The sequence below is a fragment of the Sinocyclocheilus anshuiensis genome, unplaced genomic scaffold (assembly GCF_001515605.1).
Source record: "Sinocyclocheilus anshuiensis isolate Anshui unplaced genomic scaffold, SAMN03320099.WGS_v1.1 scaffold1255, whole genome shotgun sequence".
NCBI classification, from domain to species: Eukaryota; Metazoa; Chordata; class Actinopteri; order Cypriniformes; family Cyprinidae; genus Sinocyclocheilus; species Sinocyclocheilus anshuiensis.
This window is the reverse complement of record NW_015540914.1, coordinates 197,357-221,896: the sequence shown is the minus strand read 5'-3', so window position 1 is coordinate 221,896 and position 24,540 is coordinate 197,357. Positions and strand designations below refer to the sequence as shown.

Here is a 24,540-nt window from a genome sequence, read left to right as displayed (position 1 = left end):
CACCCCCTCTCACACTCTCTCACACACACACACACACACACACACACACACACACACACACACACACACTCTGTTCAATCACTCACTGAATAGCCAATGAGACTCTCCACACTTCCAGTCTGGTTCTGTTTCTGCTGGCAGCTGATATGGTAAAAGGTGAGCAGTAAGTGGTGTTTCTCTGTTAAACGGGCTGGAAGACGAATCTTTATCTCGTCATAGAAATCAGGAGACCTGTGTAGGAGATGGAAACAGCTCTCTCAAACCACCCTTACATTTGCTTAATATATAAATCAATAAAATCATTGTAAGAGACCAATATTACCTGTTGTGGTATGTGACTGGAGTGTAGACCTCTTGAAGAAACTCAGGGCCACTTGATTTTCCAAAGATTACCTTTTTTGGGACAGTGCAGAGGAGAAGGTGACTGAGGTCAACATTTGTATAAGGGCACAAATACATCAAATATAAATTTTTGAATCTGCTCTATACATTTTTAAATCTGCTCTATAGTATTGCTATACAAACAAATAATTTGGGATTTAATGGTCTGTCATTTAAAGTGTAAGATTTATATATTTCGTATGTCATTTATTCACAATGAACTTGGAATCATACAATAAAATAATAATAATAATAATTATTATTATTATTAATTTCACATTATTATTATTAAATAATATAGTTATATCATATTTTCTTTAAAGCTTTGTAAACATTGCACAAAAAAATGAATATGTTTACAAATGTTTAAAATATTTTTCTTTTCGGACCCCTTTAGTCAACTAGCTAACCTGATTTCTATTATATTCCTATTATATTATTATGTTATTATATTCCTATTACATTATTATGTTATAAAACAAATTTTTTTTTTGATGATGTTGTTGTGAATATTAGAATATAAATGCAAAGGTAATACATTTTTGACATGTATAAATAAATATGAATATGGTTTTGCACTCACAGGCATGGCGCAGCTAGGGTCCTCACCACTCATGAACTGGATTTTAACTGTAATGTTTCTGGCTGAAGTCAAACGGTTAGTAAGATTCAACCTCAGAGGATACACATACAGCAGGTTCCTATAACATGATTAACATAAAATAAATTAAACTCTAAAGTCATTTGCAGACAAAATAATCATTCAATTTGAAATCCACAATTGGGTGTAAAACATTAACTGACCACTAGATGGCGCAGACTGCTTCCAGTTCAACACTGATAACAAGGAAGAAGCTAGTTGCCTATCATAAACATGGGAAGTTGCTTGTGTTCTTCCTGGCTTATTTCCATATAGCGGTTGTTTTAATGCAAGTTTATCCCACAATTAATCAAATAAATTAGGCAATTCTACTTTTTCCATAATCTATAAACACATCCTCCCATCTCTCTTATCACAGGGTGTTTTCTAGGTGAGGCAAGTTTCTTATTTTAGGGTTGATTTGTAAGACCTGATTGCTTGTTTTTCTTATGAGACCTGGCAACATTGTCTTGCACGCAGACTATTTGTGTTCATAGTAAATGAGTGACTAATATCAACCACAGTTCTGCCCTCCAAATTCTGACAAACCTTATTACTCAGAACTAAGATTTTTTCAAGGTTACTGATTAATCACTGCATCCCATTTCTGCTAGATCTCAGCCTGACAATTCATCTGTGAGTGTGTGTGTGTGAGAGTGTGTGTGAGAGAGAGAAAGAGAGAGAGAGAGAGAGAGAGAGAGAGAGAGAGAGATTACCGGTATATATTGTGAGGCACATAGACTTCACTGGAAGGAAACTCCAGCACTTCTTTAACCGCCCGTGGATTTTTCTCAGACACAGGCTTCACTGGAATCAGTTCGGGGGACAGACACCCAGGAACCATCTCCGGCACTGGAGACACTTCCAGTTTCAGATAACCTTTCAAACAACACATACACATAATGGTGCAAGATGAGTTACACGCCAAAGTTTAATACTTATAAATAAGATTTTTATTCACCAGACCACCACTGTTAACTCTTACACATAAGAGTTTTTCTGTGGAAAAACTGGACTGTAAAAAGGCACAGTTAGAACATCTCCTCACCAGGTATGATCTTAACACGTCGCTGATTGGATGACCTCTTGATTTCCGCCAGGAACTTGAACAGGTCCTCGTCACTCAGACGCTCTCCTTCCTGCCGGCACACACAATAAACGATCAGCTCAACACAAAGCATTTCAAAAATTACATTTTGTTTCAAATCAAATCGGGAAGATTTTATGAAGAACAGAAGAAAAATTCTTCCGTTTAGAGGAAGAGTGTTGTAAGAATGCAGTGTGATATTAGCTAGAGCTAGCTGAAGAATGCAGTCACCATCTGGAGAATGTGAAGAACGGAATAATGCACTCAAGGTGACAAACTAAAATTCAAATAATTTTAGCAACTTATATTTCACAATGCTAATTCAATGGGGTTGGATTTTTTTAGCACAGTAAAGCACTGTTCTGAAATACACAACTGGTAAAAAATCAGTATCAATTTTACAAAATATTTCTGTTTCAAAATAATGTCTTTTGAACATTCTAGTCATCAAACAATCCTGAAAAATGTTTCCACAAAAATATTATATTTAGCAGTATGACTGTTTCCAACATTTATAATAATAATAATAAGCAATGTTTCTTGAGCAGCAACTCGGCATATAAGAATGATTTCTGAAGGATCCTTTGACACTGAAGACTGGAATAATGGCTGCTGAAAAATTAGCTTTGCCATCACAGGAATAAATTACTTTTAAAAATATATTCAAATAAAAACATTTTTAAATTGTAATAATATTTCACAATATTACTGTTTTTACCCCAAACCTTTGAATGGTAGTGCACATAAACAAAAGATCAAGTCCCATCTACATTTTCTTGTTGAATATTCTATTGGCTATAAATTCTGCGAGCAATACCTGCTTAATGAATGTGCACATACGGACAGCTGGTTTGAAGCCAGACAGGATATAGTTGTCCTCCATCACACTGAATCTGTCAGAGTTACGTCTGGGCAATCCCTTCTTTTCCATAGTACCCTTGCCTGTACCAAAATCAAAATTGTACACAATTATGGATTTAATACTTTTTTTGCTGAGTGATGCATTATATTAACAGACCAATGGTGTTCATCTAGTCAGTTTCTCACCATTGATACTGTCTGTGTCACTTGTGTCTCGTTCCAGTGTGGAGTTGATGGCACTCATAATGTTGACCGTGGCAAAGGCGAATGGCATGCTGTAGCGGCCCAGCCTTTGACAAAACCCCTCCGCCTGATTCCTCAGCTTCTCCAGCTTCTCTCTGTTCTGATGGACACAGAAAAAAAGAAGAAGGGGGTTCACTAAAAGAAAGTGGTTTTATACATTACAATATTTCCCATAACCAACTCATATGTGCTTGTTTGAATTCAAAATAATGCTTCTACTCTTCTGGGAAAGCTTTCCACTAGACACTGGCACATGTGCAGTATGCAGGGTTTTGAAGGGGCTCTTGCCCACCAGACTCAGTGAATGATTTCTTTATGGGCCGTACATTGTGCATATAGGTATTGTCACAACCCTTGCCAAAATCTGATAATTAGTAGGGGGTGTCAACATACTTTTGGCCATGTTGTGTACAAAAACAATGAGAGAGAAAGAAAGTGCTCAGCGGTTACCTTAGCAGCATCACTCTCCTTCAGTACCATATATGGTTCAGCACAATCCCCGATCTCTCCCTGCTGAAGAACCTTCTCGATCTACACATGTACAACACAAACACACTATTAATAACATTATTGTTACACAACATTCATCATCATCGCCACTTCCACTATCATGGGGAATCATCACTATCGACAGTAGTGCTCTTAATATGGGCTGATATCTACAGAGCTGGTCATTGACAAAGATAATATGCATATACACTACCATTTGGAGTCAGTAAGATTTTTTTTTGGTAAAGAAAACTATTTTGACATTCAGCAAGCATGCATTAAATTGATCAAAAGTGACAGTACAGACATAATGCTACTGCAAATAAATAGGAACTTTCTATTTATCAAATAAATCTGAAAAAACGTATCACTGTTTTCACAAACATATTAAGCAGCTCAACACTGATAATAATAAGAAATGTTTCTTGAGCAGCAAATAAGCACATTCGAATGATTTGTTAAGAATCATGTGACACTGAAGACTGGAGTAATGATGCTGAAAATTCAGCAATCAAAGGATTAAATTAGGAAAAAAAATAAAGTATTAAAATAGAAAAAGGTTGTACATAAACAAAATGTATGAAATTTACTCAAAACACACTGAAAATAAAGAAAATGTTTATTATTAATTGACAAAGTCTCAAAACGGCCAAATACCTATAGATTAATCGGCCTGACGTACACACCGGTTTATCAATTTATAATAAATATATTCAAAACCAACAAAACAAGATAAAAAAGTCATATCAAGATACTAAAGTTACGCATTTGAATCATTTTTAGGCATACAGTGGCCATTACTCAACACTACCTTAATGACCAGATAGATATCTGGAGAGGGGTAGGAGATGGAGAAAACTGCAGATCTGGCCAAAGTGGAGGCGTCAGTGTGGGGAGTGTGGACCCGCAGGAAACCCTTCATCTGATCTGAGTTTATGTCAAAGTGGAAGTTCTCTGAAATCTGAAGGGGAAAAAAATACCATGATTAGCATTGATAGCATGAAACAACCAGCCTGCTAAGGGTTTTACCATATAGTAAAAAAGAAACAGAAGGGAAATTGCGGTGCATAAAGAACAATAATATTTCCTCAAATTTCAGGCAGAGTGAACCAATCAGAATGGAAAGACACCTCACAAACATATACACACACAAAGAAAAACAAGTAGATAGAATAGAAAAAATAGAAATCTAGTGTTTGTGTTAAAAAAAAAAAAAAACATTAGCAGAGTTTCCCACTAAATGAACTTGGGCATTTCAGAAATCCTAAATTATGTTTTAACATTGTGAAATGGGTAATTCCTCCCATCCAAAACACTCTCTTCACCACACCAAGCAAAAAAAAAAAAAAAACATGCTGCATAAAGTCCCTATTTAGCATGAATGATCTGGTCTGTCTTTTGCATTACCCTTCTTCAGTAAACGCTAAAGCTAAAGAGGATTAATGTAATACTTCAGGATATTCCTCCCAAATATATCTGCCGTCAGACCATTTAATATGGAAATACGCACAGCTTGCATTATAACTGGCTGATTTCTTAAGATCCATGGCTGTCAGTCCAAGTTCTTAAATTTGTGGTAAAGACAAGCTGTGTGTATTTGAGTGGTTAATGTTCACTGGTTTTATAGACCTTTGTCTTAACTGAATTTTGTGACCAATTTCTACTTCTTTAGAATTAAGTTACTGTTTTAGATGTATATACACACAAATTAAATATAGAAGATCTTGATTTAACCTCTGACAAAACAATGTTTATAGCTGTGGATAAAGAAAAGGTCTCTCATTAGTCTCTCCAGCTCTGTTCAGACTGAAGTGCAGGAATGTGGGTGGACTAACGGGAAGAACACTGACAGGAAGCATTTTTATTAATTATGTCTCCCAAGCAAATGGGATTAATCAAAAGGGTCAAAATACAAAAAAACTATACCACATATTGGGGATTTTTTTTTTTTTCATTTCTTTTATGATAAGCATCAGAAACTGACCTTCTTCTTCTCTTTCAGGTCATAGAGGGCCATGGTTGCAAAGAGGGGCTCAATTTCAATGTCAAATCTGTAGAAGGAAAAACATTTTCTCAAAACCAAATATAACCCTAATAACACCAAATAAACTTTTCAGGATGCATATGCTATGGAGACCATTTCAACCTCAAAGTTTAAAATGAAACAGGTAATTTAAAATAAGAAATAAAATCATATATCAGACCAAACATTTACAGAAAATAACCAATAATAGTGGATGGTAAAGAAGTATTACTTGATGGTCTGGCATCGCACTAGTATCCTCTGCCCAAAGTGCTCCTTGGGACAGTCGGGAATGGGCCGAATTGCTACTGCATCCTCCTGTACAGTCAAAGACAGATTGAAGACGATATTTAACTTCTAACAGAATCCTTGTGTTCACAAAAATGAATCGCTCAAGAATATTCGGTAAAGAACATTGTTTAACATTTAAGCATGTTTTTAAATAAAGTAAGGCAAGGCTGGCACCTCATCAATGGGTGGGTAAAGGCCGAAGAGCTCGCCGTAGCGGTTGCTATTTCTGGCCTCCAGGTTGAAACGATCCAGCTCCTCCGGGCTGCTGAAGCGCAAGAGGTTCTCCACACGACAGTCCGGCTGTAGGGCCCGTAAGTTGAAGTCTGAGCATGTGAGGGTTGTCCTAGTTGTATCATCACATAGTTCTGCCAGGGACGGTGACTTTTCCTGAGGGATGGGAGAGAACATATTACATTACATATGTGTCCCTGGACCACAAAACCAGTCATAAGGGTAAATTTTATGAAATTGAGATTTATACATCATAAATAAGCAAGCTTTCCATTGATATATTGCTTTCCATTGGTTTGTTAGGATCTGACAATATTTGGCTGAGATACAACTATTTGAATATCTGGAATCTGAGGGTGCAAAAAAATCAAAATACTGAGAAAATCGCCTTTAAAGTTGTCCAAATGAAGTTCTTAGCAATGCATATTACTAATCAAAAATTAAGTTTTGATAGATATACGGTAGGAAATTTACAAAATATCTTCATGGAACATGATCTTTACTTAATATCCTAATGATTTTTGGCATACAAGAAAAATCAATAATTTTGACCCATACAATGTATTTTTGGCTATTGCTAAAAATATACCCCAGCGACTTAAGACTGGTTTTGTGGTCCAGGGTCACATATGGCATACATGGGACATTTAGATATCACGGTTGTCAAACTGGAGCCTTAGGACCCCCAGGAGCCCAAAAGAGAGTTCTACGAGGTCCATGCAAAAGTTAATAAATAATTTAGTAATTCACTATTAAAAATAAAATAAAATAATAAAATAATAAGTAATGTTCACATTAATCAAATTTGAAAAAGTTCATATATAAAACCTATAATGAAATAACAAAATAAAACAAACTGTTAAATTTATAATTAACAATAAAAATAAGGACTGATCACATTTAGCACCTTTTAAAAGGTTTATAAAGAAAATGTTACATTTATAATGAATAATAAAATAAGGACTGTTCGCATTTATCACATTAAAAAAGTTTATTTAGAAAAGAAAAAGAAACTAGTGAAAAGAAATAAAAAAAAACCCATCAAATTTTGCATAATCTTTTAATATTATTTACTCTTTTTCTCACACAGTATTTGGATATATATAAAGTAAATGGGTAATTTAGGAAGGAAATTCATGTGAAGTTCCTTGGCATCAAAAAGTTTGAAAAAGATTGCTTCCTTATTTGCCTATTGAGAGCATATATTCTCACATATACAAGCTAAAAGTGATTGTTTAGGTGAAACTCATTAATTCACTTTCATTAGTTGACTCTACAGTTCTTTGTCAAAAGTAAAATGAAAAACAAAAGCAGCACATGGAATTAACTATTTTCCAAGTTGTCTTTTGGTAATACTGACCGAACTGGCAAAGCCTCCTTAACTTCATTCGCTGCTCTAATTCACATGTAGTTATGTGGCAGAGGAGCAAATGAAGTTAAGGAAGCATATACAGCTCAGTTGCTATTCACAAAAGGAAAATATTGGAAAATATTAATCTTTGATTAATAATATTTGATTGGAAAAGTTCATTTCATATGCTTTTGTTTTTCATTTTACTATGTCTTCTGTGAATACCGACTGAATTGGCAATGCCTCCTTAACTTCAATCTCTCCTCTGCCACATAACTACATGTAAACTAGAGCAGAGGAGCTCTGTATAGTTCTGAGACTAATGCCTTTTTCCAGGAAGACCATAAGCCTTTGAGATGGATGAATTCTCAAAGAGATTTCTGTTAATCGCCAAATATAAGAACCATATGCACCGGCTCTGATAGAGGGCATCATGCAGGGTTCCCATTATACATTGTGTCTAGCCTGTGGGATAGGCCTTCCCGTACCATTTGTATTCTTAATCTACTTGTTTAAAGACACACATCACAGAACAGAGCTGGCTAGCGGGACCTTTAGTACTCCTCTGAATTGCTAATAACCCCTGCAGTGAATGCAGGGGCCCTTTAAAGGATCCAAAACTAAGAGAGGATCTTGGTGTTCCTGCAGACTCTCAATCTAAACTCATGAAAAATACATGGAGTGAAAGAAATCTTTGTGGTTTGGATAGTTCAATCTTGGCAAAGCTGCATTGGGACGGAAGTAGTCTGGACAGAGTGAATATTCATGCCTCATTATGTACCTGGACCCTGACAAACAGGGGTGGGATGGAGCCAAGATGGTAGTCATGGCGACAAAAAATACCTAGGAGAAAGATTATGCTTATTTTCCTCCTTGTTTTCTTCTGTTTACTTCTTATTAAGAGGAAATTAATTTGTTTTGTGTTTTATGGCAGGGAATGAGCACACATAACGGGATGTGTGGTGACACACTCCTGAGGCTTTAATATAATAATAATTACAAATAAAAAAAAGAGGAATATAAGTGTCCGTGGGGTTGGGTGGCGTCCTTGAGTGACACCAATAACAATGTGAACAAAAATCCCAATTAGCTGCTTTGTTGTTGTAAAACGACATCTACGTATAAGAGGAAAGTTTTTCTAAACTGTGCTTACTAGTTGCTCTTGTTTGTCAGGCTGAAAGTCAGACTCAAACATCTGTCTCTGTAATAATCTGTTAGCGTCCGTCCTCTCAGAGTACGCAATCCATCCATAACCCTGAGTTCTGTAAATGAGAAGCACCAAAACAAAACAAGCACAACAGTATTATAGCATCTCTTTGTCTGATATTATTTCTTTGAGTTATGATTTCTGAATATTTCAAATTCAGCCCTGAGGAGGGACAAGAAATGAAGTCTGGGAATTTACCTTCTGCTAACGACCAGCCAGGGCTGCGTGTAACTCTGAACACAATCCCTCACATGGGGATCCAGCTCCACTCTGGAGACACACAAACGCACACATTAGAACAACACTCAAAGCTTTACAGACACACACTCCGATCACAAAGATGATTTTATTATTATGTATATACTACGTAGCCCCGCACATGACATGCAAGAAAAAAATTTATAAATTGCGGACACGATTTCTTAATTCGTTCCCTCGATTTACTAGATCGAGCGCACAATTTAATAATTCGTTCCCTCATTTTAAGTAAATCATGCTCGATGTAATAATTTGTGCCCTCGTTAAATCGTGCGCACGAAATAATAATTAGTTGTACTTCCTGTCCGCGTACGCATTCTCATAAACATGTTGCTGCTATATGTTATGTCATGTTATGTTACGTTGTGGACAGAGACACTTTAATTGGGTTTTATTTTGAGTTGGGAATGAGTTATAGAGACATTCTTAAAAGCCTTGCAGCGTTGCATGGAATCATTTTAAGTGAGAGGCATCTACATCGCATACTAAGAATTGGAGGACTCTACTGGCGATGGCGCACGATTTACCTAGAACAAGGGCACGAATTATTATATCGAGTGCACGATTTACTTAAAACGAGGGAACGAATTAGCCTATTAAATCGCGCGCACGATCTAGTAAATCAAGGGAACCAATTAAGAAATAGTGCCCATGATTTTAATTTTTTTCTCTTGCATGTCATGTGCAGGGCTCCGTATAATACTTAGAATTATTATATTACAAATTAATAAAATAAAATTAACTAATGTATTTATTTTATTTATAAAGGGATAATAATAAATTAAATAATAATTAGAGAATTCAACAAAATATCATCATTACTATTGACACCAATACTATATAAACACCATTCTTACTGCCATTATATTTTTGCTTCTAAATGGTTGCAAATTCATTTTCATCTCAGTTGTGAGTGTTTTTGCATTTCTCACTTGAGAATGAAAATGAATAATTTATGCAAACAATACAAACTAACTTGGGAGCACTGCTTTCTGTTGAATGAACATAAGTATACAGGTTAAAGAAACTAAATGAAAGACATTAAGTACAAATAGAGATATTCGTCTAGTAAACCTTCTCAACCCCAACAGGGAGCATCCAGTACCTACCCTTCCTCAGGGACAGAGGGGCGGATGGTCCTGCATTCCCTCTCCACCAGCTCCACCTCCAGGTCATCATCAGGAAACTCCCCCAGCTCCTGCATGAGCTCGGCATCTCCACTGCGCAGCTGTGACATCAGGAACTCATCCAGGTCCACCGGCTCGACTGCTTCATATGACTGAGGCTACAAAGAAAACCAGGACATACAATAAAATAAAAATTACAATCATAAAATGAGCTCTTTGATATATCAGGTATTATGAAAAAACCCTTGATTACACTCTTAAAAATAAAGGGGGGTTTGCAGCGATGCCATAGAAGAAGAACAATTTTGGGTTCCCAAAAGAACCTTTCAGTGAACAGTTCTTTAAAGAAGCATTTTTCTTAGTGTGAAGAACATTTTATTATCTAAAGAATCTTTTTCTACTAAAAAGAACTTTTTTGTGGAATGGAAAGGTTCCATGGATGTGCCAATAAAGGACCTTATTTGAGACATAATCCATACTATCATAATAACATAAAACAAAAGTAGTGAAAAGTATGAGAATGGGAAAGTATGAGAAGCATCAAAAATAGCCTCTAAAAATGCGAAATATAATAGCCTATAAAATTATATTAAAAAAAAGAAAAGAAAATGTAAAACTCAGCAAACAGAGGCCAGAAATGGTCATAAAAGATTAAATCTACCCTGAATGAATCACTACTGTATTTTTTCTCGACACTAAAGCATTCAATCCAATTCAATAGTTGTTGTCTATCAAATAAGACATGCATTTAATCTCCCTCTATACCAAAATGAAATTCCTAAAATAAACACACACACAGAGAACTTGAATGCTCTATGACCTCCATAAAACAATGAAACAAAGAAGGAGGCTGGTAGGAAGCAATAAATCATTTTATAGCTGATGACATGTTCAGACCATAGCAGTAAAAAATGCATTGCCTACAGTTGTATTCCTCTTTAAGTAAAGTTAGACGGGAGAGTGTTTTGTCATGACTTGAGGCAGACAGCTCCAGACCTGCTTAAGATAATCAACATAACTGCTGCAGTGCTTCGGGTTATGTAACATCTCTCAAACATTTTTTTCACAGGTCTAGTGAAGGCTAATCTCTTGCAAAGTGTCATACAACAACATTATCAGTTATCTGAAACATGTCCCTATAACACAAGTCCTTACTAGAGCAATTCTGATAAACCACTTTCAAAACGAAAAATATCATACACACCTTTAAAAGCATGTAAAGGGGGTAGATGTTGAATCCCATCACAGGAGACATTAATAAACAATCAATTTAGATAAGTTTGTTATATAATGAAACTCATGTGTCTGAGGCATTTCATCAATGAATCGTAAGAAAAACGCTGTACTGTACAAGTTATCTAAATTCATCTGATCTCCATGTAAGCCCATTTCTGCCATAAACTGTGATTGTGAGAACAGATAAAATAAACGTTATACTTTTTTTTGAGATACAAGAGATAAAGTCGCTATAAAACAAACAATCGCAAAATACTGGAGGACCTTGAAGTACAGTATAAGGTCACAATTGTGAGATAAAGTTTCAAAACAATTGTGAGAAATAAATGAAGTTGCAATTGCAAGATATAAAGTTGCAATTGAATTAAATAAATTCACAACTGTGAGAAATAGTCAACTGTAAGAAATAAAATTGCAACTGCAAGAAATAAGGTTGCAAAATTAAAAGTCGCAAATGAGAAAAAAGTCGTGTTGGTAACAGTCACAACTGCGAGATATAAAGTTGCATTACCATAAAATCCATTTGCAATTGCAAGAAATAATCACAGTAGTGGGAAATAAATTTGCAATTGCGAGAAATAAAGTTGCAAAAGTGAGAAATAAAGTTGCAATAGCATGATATAAATTTGCAATTATGAGAAACAGTCACAATAGTGGGAAATAAAATCACAATTATGAGAAATAAAGTTGCAAAAGTGATAAAGTTGTTACAGTGTGAAATAAAGTCACAATAGTGAGATATAAAGTCACAAGTGTGCAAAATAAAGACCCAATTGAGAAAAATTAAGTCACAATAGTTAGACATGAATTCTATTAGCTTTTATTTATTTATTTATTACTCTAAGGTCGAAAAGGGCTTCCATAGATTTCTTTATAGCAAATGCTTGCTTACATCTCTGGTGTCTACCTGAGGTACTACAGCGAACAAAGCTTGGACATACTAATTGTGAAAAACCATTGGATTTAAATATAGCAACTGTTCAAACTTTTTTGCCGTGTGGTTTGTGTACATCAGCAGCAGCTGACAAGGGAGGAGCAGAGGGCTATTGTTGATGAACACTGATATAGTCTATGGGTGGAGGTGTTATTTCTGTAGACCAATAGGAAATTTTTTAAAAAACAACAACCTCGGACTGTTTCTTATAATTGCATCATTTAATACACAGGTTTAAATGTACGTTTCTCATCTTGAGGCCTAATTGTGCTTTTTGGAACATGGAAGCAACCACAAAACAGTTCCTGGTCTATACTCAACACCATCAAGCTTAATATAACCCACCCAGGCTGTGTGCATTGCGCAAATTTAGCTTAGAGTTTCAATTCTGCATCTACCAATTGAATGCAACCAACATACAGTAGACAGAACAAGTGCATCTGAAAAGGATGAAAGAAAATACTCACCTAATGCTTCTTGCGAACAAACTAGGAGGCAACTGACAAGATGGCGTTGCCCGGAAATAAAAATGACTGGTTTCAGCACAACTCTTCCTTAATAGGTTTGAGTCGCATGAAGCAGTCTATCTTTTGAGGCTTCCAAAAGCAGGATGTGACATCACAACCACTTCCCTTACTAGCTATGACGAAATAGCAGGGGCACATATGCACTCATATATCAAGTCAAAAACGTAAGGATAAGTGTAGTCAATGTTCTGTGCTCAACTTTAAGAAACCTTGAAGGAATGACATGATCACTGTTAGAAAAGTGAGTGTTACTGTGGACCATTATTGTATGTTTACATTGGTTAAGAGCTTTAAAATCTGCTAGGGGTGAGATAACTAATAAGTAACAATACAAACAGGGAACCATAATAAAAATACTGACAGATAATTGTGCCATGCTATTGGTTAAAAATATAACTGTTTTACAATAAACAAGCAATGAACACTAAATGTATGGGTTTATCATGCTGTAAGATACATGTGTATAAATCAGGATGCTATAATGCTTAAACAACTGAATTTATCAAATATTAAAGTATAATTATAACTACTTATCAATCATTTTAACACATAATTACTGAGGTATAATCTGTGTTAAATCAAGAATAGCAGTTTTCATCTTTCAATATCATAACATTAACATTTGCCTTTCGCTGTAGTCTATCTATGTGAAAATGGGAAAACATCGTAGGGAAGATTATGTTTCTATGAAGTCATCAGCTTCTAAAATCCACAGATATTACAGATGAGTGTGTTTGCGTTTGTGTGTGTGTGTGTGTGTGTGTGTGTGTGAGCTGGGAGGCACCAGCTGCAGTGGTCTGGTAGCCTGGGCTCTGACCCATTTTCAGCAAAGAGGAAGCACACGCAAGTTAGAGCTTAAGCACAAGTATAATTATGGGTGACTTCCCATTAATTTCTAATTTCTTCTTAAAATTAATAAAATAAAACATCATTTGATATAATATAATATTTATTAGAAAATAATTCTAATATTTATATTTATACAAAATCTTTTGACTGCTCAATGCCATGATTGACCAATCAGAGAGCAGTATTCCAGAGAGAAGTATAAAAAATAGAAATAGACATACATCCATGTATAATCTACAAATGACCTGCTTGTACTTTCAGAATTAGTTTGAAGTTACTCAGCTGGATTCTATTTTATATATCAGTGAAAGTGCATCACTCACTATGTTGAAGCAGAAAGAGCCAGAGGCGCTGTGACTGTGCCGGTGGTGAGGCAAGGAACCATGGCTGGTCCCACTGAAGTGTTTCCGGATCTCTGCCGAGGAGTGTCTGAGATGAGAGAGAGGGAGACGAGGATGAAGAGGGTGAGGAAGAAAACAGAAAATGAGGTGCAACACAGGATTATTTTTCAGCGGGAGGTTTTGTACAGGCACCAGGTGCTTGTTTAGACACTCATCTCAGTGTGTGTGTGTGTGTGTGTGTGTGTGTGTGTGAGATCCAAAGTTACACACACTGAATGAACCTCCCATCAATTACCCCATTCATTACTCGTCATTAAACACACAGTCCCCCTCATTAACCTGAAGTTAAGTGCCTTGCTTAAGGACATAACAGTAACAAATCAGGAAATCTCAGTAACTGTGTAGTTCATGGTCCCCTCCACGTAGATATGATGAATAGTCATACACCAATATCTCGCCCAATTAATCGCCCAATTTTTGGCCATTCTGAGATGCCGATGATTCTGTCTACTTGAACAATTTACAGAAGTGTCCCTACTAGCTCCAAATTTTCCTAATAGAGCTGTCAATAAATAATTTCTGCAGTTTCTTCTCTCTATTGAAAACGTTTCAACCTCAGAGTACAGATTTACAATGCATTCAAGGTAATTTTGTTCATTTGTTTTCACAAATTCCCTTAGGATCAAACCCGTTAACTTAGTGTTACTAGCAACGTTACGCTGTTTGAGCTAAGAACATGGAACAAAAATAAAATGTAAAATATCACAATTATGAAAGTCACAATTATTAAAATGTTTAAACTGAAAAAATAAAAAAGACATATTTTTGAGATATAAAGTTGCAATTGTGTAGTAAAAAAGCAAAAAAGGTTAAAATTATGAGTCCCAATTCAAATTACGAGAAAGCTGAAATTGCGAGAAATAAAGTTGTAGTTGAGATATAAAGTCGTATTTCTGAGAAAACAGTTTCAATTATGAGATATATCATCACATGTCAAGGCCAAAGTATACTTCGGTCTTTACGCGTACACGAGGGTTTGCGTACAGTGCTCGACACAAATTTTGTCACCAGAATAGCAATAGTAGTTATTTATTTTTATTGCCATGTCAGCATCTAAGACTATTTTCATGGCAAAAACCGAGTTGGGATACGTCATCAGAATAGTACAGACGTACTGTCGCGCACCATAAAATTGTTGTACTTTGCAGGTCGCACATACGCATTGACTTAGTTTTGCACTTATCAGTTGTTCTACAAGGTGGCAACATTGTCCCGGACCATTGATTCACAGCAGAAAACAAAACCAAAGAGATAGAACTACAAAATAGCGGACACTGCAACAACAACAGATGGCCACATTGACAAGCACTTGTGTGAGAGGGTTAAGAAATAGCAGCAACTTTAGTTTAAAAGAGTACAAAGATATTTTATCGATCTAAACTTCTAAGGAAAAACAGAGCAGACACTGGACAAAGATGAAGCTCTGTAGAGTGCATCTGTCAACCGCCTGTGTTCGTGTACACCTCAAATGGAGTATACTTGGCTTTAAGATAAAGATATGCAGTAGATTAAAAAGATGAATGCCCCCAAAAGGATAGTAAGTAATACCAGTAAATTTTGACCTTGTGGGGACATTTTTTTGGTCATGAGGAAACAAGCTTATAAATCTAAAAATGCTGAAAGTTTTGTGTGAGGGGTAGGTTTAGGGATAGAAAGTACAGTTTGCACAGTAATAAAAACCATTACACTTATGGAATATCCCTATAAAACATGGAAAACAAAAAACAAAATATCATGTAAAAACAAAAGGCTTAATTTCACTGTATAGGTGTACATCCCACCTTGCTCTCTAGTTATCAGTATCACCTTAAAATATCCATATCAATCAACCACTAGATTTGATCCCACCGCATTTGCATCATCAGCCCTGTTCCTTAAGTATTCAGGCTACTATCATCCCAAAGCTTCTCATGATTCTTTTTGTTACAGTACACTTAAGTTCATTTGTACATTATTATCAATGATATCAAAAAATTAATTGTACACTTCTGGCCGGGAAATGAGTACAACAACAAACCCTCCTGTAACATGCAGTAATCAGCTTTTGAAACACATGCTGTGAAATTCCCAAATGAAGCGTAAAATTATTTAGACACTTTGATTGCATGATCCCCGAACACTGGATAGGGTGTTGATGAGTGTGTGTGTGTGTGTACAGTGGTGCACCTGTGCTTCCTAACCAGTCCAGGCAAAGCAGAAAAAAATCAGGCAGACAGTGTCCCAGATTTCTCCATCCCACTGCAGCATCACTGATTGAATGAAAATTCAGTGTAAAAATGACACAGCATAAGATTTGCCTTGAATTCAGAGAAAATGCTCTAGGTTTGCCTAGACATTTTTTCAGCACCTTCAAAACACTACACTCCAACCAAGTTACCACTTAAGCAGTTACGATTCTCATTTTCATACCTAAATCACTTTAGTCACATTCCCACAGTGTCTCAGCCAACAGTCTCCACAAAGCAGCCTGCATGTTATTCTCTTAACTTCCATTGACATTAGCAGAAGGATTCGCCTCAGAAGCAGATATATTGAGTCTGGCAGCCAGCCCTCCAGCCCGTGATGCAACAGAGTGATATTGTGCACCCGCTTATCAAAAGTCCTAAAAATGGGTCACCATTCATAACGCTGTGTTGTTTCTTCTCAAACTAATTTACACAGATTGTCTGTTGTTGGATAATAGGGTTTCTGTAATCATTTGCACTTTATATTCAATATGCTACCTTTGCATCACATGAATAAATTGCATTTTAAAATAGAAAAAATAGAAAAAAGTTATTTTAAATTGAAATAATATTTCACTATATTACTGTTTTACGGTATATTTGATCAAATAAATGCAGCCTTGGTGAGTATGAGTCTTCTTCATTTCAGAAATATTTTTTAAAAATAAATAAATAAAACCTTATAGACCCCACGCTTTTGAATTGAAGTGTATTTCCAAGATGGTTATGAACATAGAAATTACATAAAAAGGCGACATTACAAAATGAATCATAACACCATCCGTTAAATAAAAAAATGTTGTAGCTGCTGTTCTTGTTTTTCAGGACTTTGCTTGGTAACTTGTGCCAAAACATCAACCTGAAAGGCTAGAAACTACAGGAGATTTTGTTGAAATATGAAATGGGTTTTTATTTGTCACTGCTTTCCGGGAATGTATACACAAAATCAGCTAGAGACTTCGTTAACTACTTTACAAGTCAAGTCTGGGGCAGGAGAGCATGCAAATCCTCTAAGCCTCAGAGCAAAGACAAACAGGAGTGAATTATAGCATGCAGCCTGCAGACAGATCATAGAATACCGCAGAGAGTATTTAGCACACGCAACATGTTCACGATTTGTTCATAGTTCTCGTCATTACAGACCAAATGTCAAACCTTATGCAAGAAGAAATTTACAAAATAAACACATTACAGTATCACATTTCACTATAAAAGCCAAGAAAGGGACAGCAGATCTTTTATAGAATAACCAGGCATTCAGTTGTGTTCTACGACAAAAGTCGCTCGCTATGAAGAAAAACCAATTAAACATAAAAGGCTGAGACAGGTGTGAGCTACAGTTAAAAATGTTACAGTCTTTAGTATGACTGGAATGTTCATCCCAGTAAAATAGCTCATGCCAATCTGGGTGATGGTATTTCTGTGTTATCATGGACTGTTCTGGGCACTGGAGATAATGACATAGGGTGCAGAGAAATGAGTCTCTATTTGACCCTCCTTCTGCTCCACTGGATCTCCATCAACTTTGACAGGAGCTGTAATTATAGGGAACATTTCACACAAACAAACACACACGACATGTGAGGAGCTCACACTTTATGAACATCCATCCTGATTTTGCTACAGATTTGATGATATGACCACAAAGATCAGAAATCTTTTCTAATGCAATCTGACGATAACTGTTTATACCATAAGCATTTGGGTCATTTTGTTCACTACTTTAGAGATTACTCAAGCAGGTAAAGTACTTCTGAAGGATGGAAGCGGACGGGATGGAGCAAGTTCTGTCTGTGCTACTTTTTAAATTGCTGGTCTTTATATACACGTTGGACAGACGCCTTTGGTCATTTAGCCATGTCTTTTCTCGCACCATGAAAGTTTTTAAGTCATCTCATCATTATAAAATGCATGTTATTTTTTTAATTTGGACCGATATTAACATTTATTTTTACATCCATTCAAGAGTTTAAAGTGAGTAAGATTTGTATTGTTTTCGAAACAAGTATCTTATGCTCACCAAGGCTACATTTATTTGATTAAAATTACAGTAAAAACAGTAATATAGTGCAATATTATTACAATTTAAAATAACAGTTGTCTATTTGAATATATCTCTTACAATGTAATTTATTCCTGTGATGGCAAAGCTAAATTTTCAGCATCCATTACTTCAGTCTTCAGTGTCACATGATCCTTCAGAAATCATTCTGATATGCTTATTTGCTGCTCAACATTTACTATTATTATTAATGTTGAAAACAATTGTGCTGCTTAATATTTTTGGTGGAAACTGTGATAAATGTTTTTCAGGATTCTTTGACGAATAGAAAGCATTTATTTGAAATAGAAATCTTTTGATCATTTTAATGCATTCTTGTTGAAGAAAAGTGTTAATTTCTTTCAAAAAGTGATTCATACTGACCCAAAACATTTGTGTATAATAGTGTACTTTATTGACCTAATCTGAATTAAACTTTTAATTCAATGTATTGCATATAAAATATATATGACCCTGGACCACAAAACCAGTCTTAAGTCACTGGGGTATATTTGTAGCAATAGCCAAAAAAACTTTGTATGGGTCAAAATTATACATTTTTCTTGTATGCCAAAAATCATTAGGATATTAAGTAAAGATCATGTTCCATGAAGATATTTTGTAAATATCTTACCGTAAATATATCAAAACTTAATTTTTTGTTAGTAATATGCGTTGCTAAGAACTTCATTTAGACAAATTTAAAAGCGATTTTCTCAATATTTAGATTCTTTTGCACCCTCAGATTCCAGATTAGTTTCAAATAGTTTTATCTCCACCAAATATTGTCCTATCCTAACAAACCATACATCAATGGAAAGCTTATTTATTCAGCTTTCAGAAGATGTATAAATCTCAATTTCAAAAAATTGACCCTTATGACTGGTTTTGTGGTCCAGGGTCACATATTTAGAAATAATCCAGACATACAGTAGTGTCAATAACCAAAAGTGACATCTTCTGAAAACTAAATAAACATAAATTGTAAAACGCTGCAAAACATAAGTACTAAGTATGGCCATGACAGCAGCAGCCTCATTCCAACGAGAGTGGACTATGATTGTTTGTCTTAGCCGTCACAGCCAAGTATGATTGTGGGTCAGGGTGCTTCACAACACTATTGTGCAAGAACACCACTCTAGTGTGGAACTTCGCTTGAAGGTCAACATCAGCTAAAGATAACTGAAATTAACTATTCTCGTGATACTGTCAGGCGTTTCTTTCAACTACAGCCTTTCTGCTGACTGAGGGCTTTCGTTTATAGTCTGCCACATCTCATTACATTCTGTTGTCACCACATTGTCTGTTCCAAAACATTAAGTGTCACTTCTCATACAGAAATATTCCTCCATGTGCCTGGAAAATCAAAGGATTATGAAAGAGAAGATGGAATAAACAAATAAAAAAAAAAACACCCTTCTTCAGTACAAAACACAGCTGTGCTCAGAGGACTTTTCATGTGTGAATGCATCATTCATGCAAATAAATGTGTGGTCACTGAAAATGAGAAGGGACATGGAGGGTGGAGCATGAGCCAGAAGAAATCTGCAGCATATGTGCTGACGTTTTCCCCCTATCCAAAGCTGTCTGCACGAGACAGCATGAGTTCAGTTTGTGCAATACAGCAGCTGCAGCTACAGCAAGTATCAGCCCCCAGTGAGATGCGCTGGTCAGACTGCACTTGCATAAAAATCTGGGAATCATTCTGTTTGCCGACGAGCTCTGGGCTTCTTACTGCTTGACTTTGTTTTATAATCTCTCTTTACCATCACAGAGTCCTTCTGAATTTCCTATTGTGTCCTTACAAAGAGGAAGTGAATCAGTGATTGTTAATTGCTTAATGTTACCAAATACTGCTGTGACAACGATATAAACCTAGAGCATGCTATAAAATAGAGATGGACCGACACAATTGCATGGCAATTCGTAACTATTTTATGCTATGGCGAATAGGTGACTAATTCATACTTCTGATCTCATTCATAGGTTTTCGTACAATCTGTTTGTGCCTATGTGATGGTTATGTTTAGGGATGGGTTTAAGGGTGGACTACTACTTTTTTTATGACATGAATCATACTAAATCGTCACCTCGTAAAATAGTTACATTTTCCTGTGAGATTGGGCGTTTATTATGTATTATTATTTTACACCCAATAGATAAAAAATTGTTAATATTACATTTCTACGATATTTTGTCAAACTTGAACAGAAAAAAACACTAAAAACGATTTGAATCAATCAAGTGCTGTGAATTTATATATTACAGTATTATAATGTACGACAGTATGAAAAATGATTATTCATTTTGATAGTTGCTAAAGATAACATTTAACATTATTATTTGATTATTAGCGTTTTTAAAGATGAATTTGAAGTGAGTGTTAGATGATGGCAAAGGTAATCTAAATGCAAAAAAAAGGGAAAATGCACAATTAAATATAGCCTACCGATAAATTACAAACTTTTCAGAAAACTACATTACATATCTGTTCATCTTTTTAGAATCAGAACTGAAGCAACGAAAGTACAAGCGAAGATATCAAATACTGATGCTGTTCAAGCACCATAACAATATACTGAACGTGTAAAATAATGTTTTTCAGATTTGGCAGAGGGGTGATGTACAGCTACTAAAGGTTGATTATTTGTACTCATATCCAAAACATGAGTACACAGACAGCAGCTTGGGATTCAGCGCAACATTGCAACATGTCATCTTGGTGTGTATCAAACCTGCAGCATCTTCATTACAAGCCTAAAGCAACCACCATGGGCCTGTGCTTACAACTGAGAAAACACAAAATCTCAGAGTTCCTCAGATAAACAAGTGGTTAAACACATGTGACTGTAAGCAAAATTAAACAGCTTATTAATTCACAAAGACACTTTTTGAATTAAAAATGGCATGATTCCCACAATCTGCTGGAAAAAGAGTGTAGCATATGACAGTTAAGTTATGAATGAACCTTTGTGTGCATGTGTGACATAAACTCACAAGACATAAACTCACATCATTACCCTGTATATGAGCACTGTTCCCTTTGTTTTATTACCGGACTCCCTTCTTCCACTATGTCCATATATTCATTTCCTCCCCACCTGTTGTGCAATAAAACAGGAACAATACAAACTTCCACCTTAACTTTACACATAGCAGGGGCCAGTCATGATCCGTCATAACCCGAGGAGAAAAAGGGGCTTGTGGAGGAAATGATCAAATAGACAGGAGATCCATATTTAGAATTACACGGAAATGAATGAAAATTGCTCTGAAATGCTTTGCCATATTTTTTCAATCATTCTTCCTTTCTTTTTGCCTGAAGGGATACGTGCGGAAAGCTTCTGGACCTCAATAACTTTCACAGCACAGATGTATCTGAATGTGTAGACCATCTGCATGCTGTGTAACTGGTTACTATACTGCAGTTAAAAACTTATTTGAAAATGAGATTCCCATACTGGGAAGAAAAATAATATGCTGATAAATACAGCATCGGTGCTGTAGCTCATGAACTTATCTGTATCACACAGCCATAACTGATAAGAAGACTATCAAGTCTCATGGTGCCAGACTTGTAGCGTATCCCAAACGTGTAGCTGCCTGCTCCGGGATTCACCCAAACTCCCTGTAGAGATTTAAGACGGACGGCTCCAAAAGTCAGCTCAGCTTCCCTGGGATCTGTCAGTGCACGAGCTATAAGGTCCAGCCAAAGGAAATGAACATTACCTGTTGATTTTGAGAGCGAATGCTCTCCGCTCTGACGCTGGCAGAGAAGCCATAGCCATGCGAGTCTGATCTCAGTCCACGCAGAGCCGCGGAGAGCAGCACGGAGCGGGGATGATCGTTGATGGCATCGCGAGCCTCATCTTCGCGGTATCAGCGGCTTTGCTGGGCGGAAACTTCCGCATTTTAACTTCAACCCAAACAGAGTGGATTTAAACGAGAGAGAGAGAGAGAGAGAGAGAGAGAGACTAAACGATGTTACGAAGATTAAGGGTGGGTTTACTTAAACAAATGGGTTTAAATGGGTGACGACAGATCTAAACAAAAATACCGGTTTACGTTAAGATGCGAAAAAAACAAGCCTGGATATCTTTTATCGACATATGTTTGATAAAATATGATTGCTAACATTATGTTTATGTTGTTATTGTGGTATGTGGTAAATAAGCTGCTTTTCGCACTTGTTCAATTTGTTGAATGAAATGAAATCTAGTCAAGAGAGTTGTGAAATATGACAGCTGCGACCCCTGTCGGTCATGAATTGCGCTCCAACAATACTATTTTAGTATATTTTATATAACGTTACAGCATTTATTAATGATTTCTTAATATTTTGAGTTAGTTTTTATGTTATACGATCTATTTTAAATTGTTTTAGTTTACGTTTTAGTGATTTTGTTATGTGCTTTTGTTATTTTTTTTAATGTGTTAAGTAAAAAAAAAGTATTATTATTATTATTATTTTTTAGAAATTATATTTTCTATATATTACAGAAAATACTGCGGGTTCTTTGTGTACATAAAGTGTTTAGTACGTGAAATGTTTGCTAACAGGTGTTCTAGTCTATATAGATCAGGGGCATATATTTTTTAATAATTGTCACCATATTTGGCTTTATGCTTTCTTTTATTTATTTTTGTATATTAAGTTATTAAATACAGCTTGAAATGTTAAGCAGCAGGTTTAAACACATTCACATTTTTAACTAGGAACTGTAACTTCAAGTCTAAGCGCAGCTCGGACCGTGATTACATACACACCAGCACATCGCTCAGTGAAATATTCATTGCTCTTCATCATCTAGTAGCCTACTTCATCTAAGAGTTTGTACTTCGTAAAGTGTAAGTTGTGTTTTATTTGTGTTTATTAGCTTCAGTTCTAATGCATGACGCTTGTAGATCGTGTTGACAGCCATTGACAGCACATGTGTGTCTCATATTAAGGTTTTTAAAAAATGCTTACACAGTTTTTGAAACTATGGCTATATTTCTCAAAACTCTACACACAAAACACACACACAACATGCAAAACGTCACACATTTCTTGCAAAAGCAAACACTTCTTTCAAAACTATTTTAACTATTCTAAAAATTGTATTTTTGCGTAGGAACTCTACACACAAAAACATAAAATAATTAGCCACATACACGCCAAACTACACACAGATGTGAAAAATGTAAAACACTAAAGTTACTCTCGTGTGTCTTTTGGGTGATCAGAGTGGAGTGCACAGGAGTTTGTCATAGCACTCGCACATACATGCATACACATATACACTGTATGTAGTATGTATGTACAGTACAACTGATGAATTTTACACAGTTATGTAACTGAACTGAATCAATACTGAACTGACCTGAGCTGTATAATGACACCATTGACTTGTTAGAGCTGCGTTACAGCAGAATTTGAATTTGATAATATTGTGAAGCTGCTGTGAAAAAAAATCTATATTGAATTAAGCGCTTTAGAAATAAAGTTGACTTTCTGACTTAGCTTGTATGTGTGTGTATATATATGTGTGTGTGTGTGTGTGTGTACACACACACATAGTATATAATCATATATATATATAAAGCTGCTGTGAAAAAAAATCTATATTGAATTAAGCGCTTTAGAAATAAAGTTGACTTTCTGACTTAGCTTGTATGTGTGTGTATATATATGTGTGTGTGTGTGTGTGTGTGTGTGTACACACACACATAGTATATAATCATATATATATATATATATATACACTGTAAATGGATGACACAGAAATGTACAGAATTGCACAAAAATGCAAGGGGGTAAAAATAATTTATTTCTCAAAACACTGAGTTTTGATTTCTAAGTGAACAAATTATGTACAGTAGGTATAGAAAAGGATCACCCCCTTTAAAATAATCACATTTTGTTGCTTTGCAGCCTGAAATGAAGACGGACACAGTTTTTGTTTTATCCAGCTGTATTTACTCAGTGCAACTTATAACATCCAAGTGAAAGAACATGTCAGAAAAATGTTTAAATAAATAAAAAACCAGAATCGCTGATTTGGAAAAAGAATCACCCCCTTGTGTCATTATTTTGTTGAACCAGCTTTTGCTTTAATTACAGCCTTTAGTCTGTTGGGATATGTCTCTGTCTCTACT

At 35.6% G+C, this 24,540-nt stretch overlaps 1 protein-coding gene across 2 annotated transcripts in view; it reads right to left on the bottom strand.

The window, feature by feature from the left end:
- The window catches only part of LOC107689272 (dedicator of cytokinesis protein 8), a 44,567-nt gene extending 22,182 nt beyond the window's left edge, over positions 1-22,385 (bottom strand). Inside the window, exons 1-17 of one of the 2 annotated variants that reach the window (XM_016487217.1) lie at positions 22,132-22,385; positions 14,059-14,164; positions 10,172-10,347; positions 9,003-9,074; positions 8,751-8,859; positions 6,190-6,402; positions 5,957-6,042; positions 5,686-5,752; positions 4,513-4,662; positions 3,663-3,743; positions 3,156-3,312; positions 2,926-3,050; positions 2,070-2,160; positions 1,738-1,900; positions 965-1,082; positions 323-393; positions 87-231 (exon numbers count right to left, since the gene is read on the bottom strand). In XM_016487217.1, coding sequence (XP_016342703.1) covers positions 87-231; positions 323-393; positions 965-1,082; positions 1,738-1,900; positions 2,070-2,160; positions 2,926-3,050; positions 3,156-3,312; positions 3,663-3,743; positions 4,513-4,662; positions 5,686-5,752; positions 5,957-6,042; positions 6,190-6,402; positions 8,751-8,859; positions 9,003-9,074; positions 10,172-10,347; positions 14,059-14,164; positions 22,132-22,190 — 1,989 coding nt within the window. In that variant the 5' untranslated portion in view covers positions 22,191-22,385. Of the gene's footprint in view, positions 1-86; positions 232-322; positions 394-964; positions 1,083-1,737; positions 1,901-2,069; positions 2,161-2,925; positions 3,051-3,155; positions 3,313-3,662; positions 3,744-4,512; positions 4,663-5,685; positions 5,753-5,956; positions 6,043-6,189; positions 6,403-8,750; positions 8,860-9,002; positions 9,075-10,171; positions 10,348-12,826; positions 12,876-14,058; positions 14,165-22,131 lie in introns of those variants that run through there. The other variant, XM_016487218.1, reaches the window with a different exon arrangement.
- Positions 22,386-24,540: the final 2,155 nt, after the last annotated feature.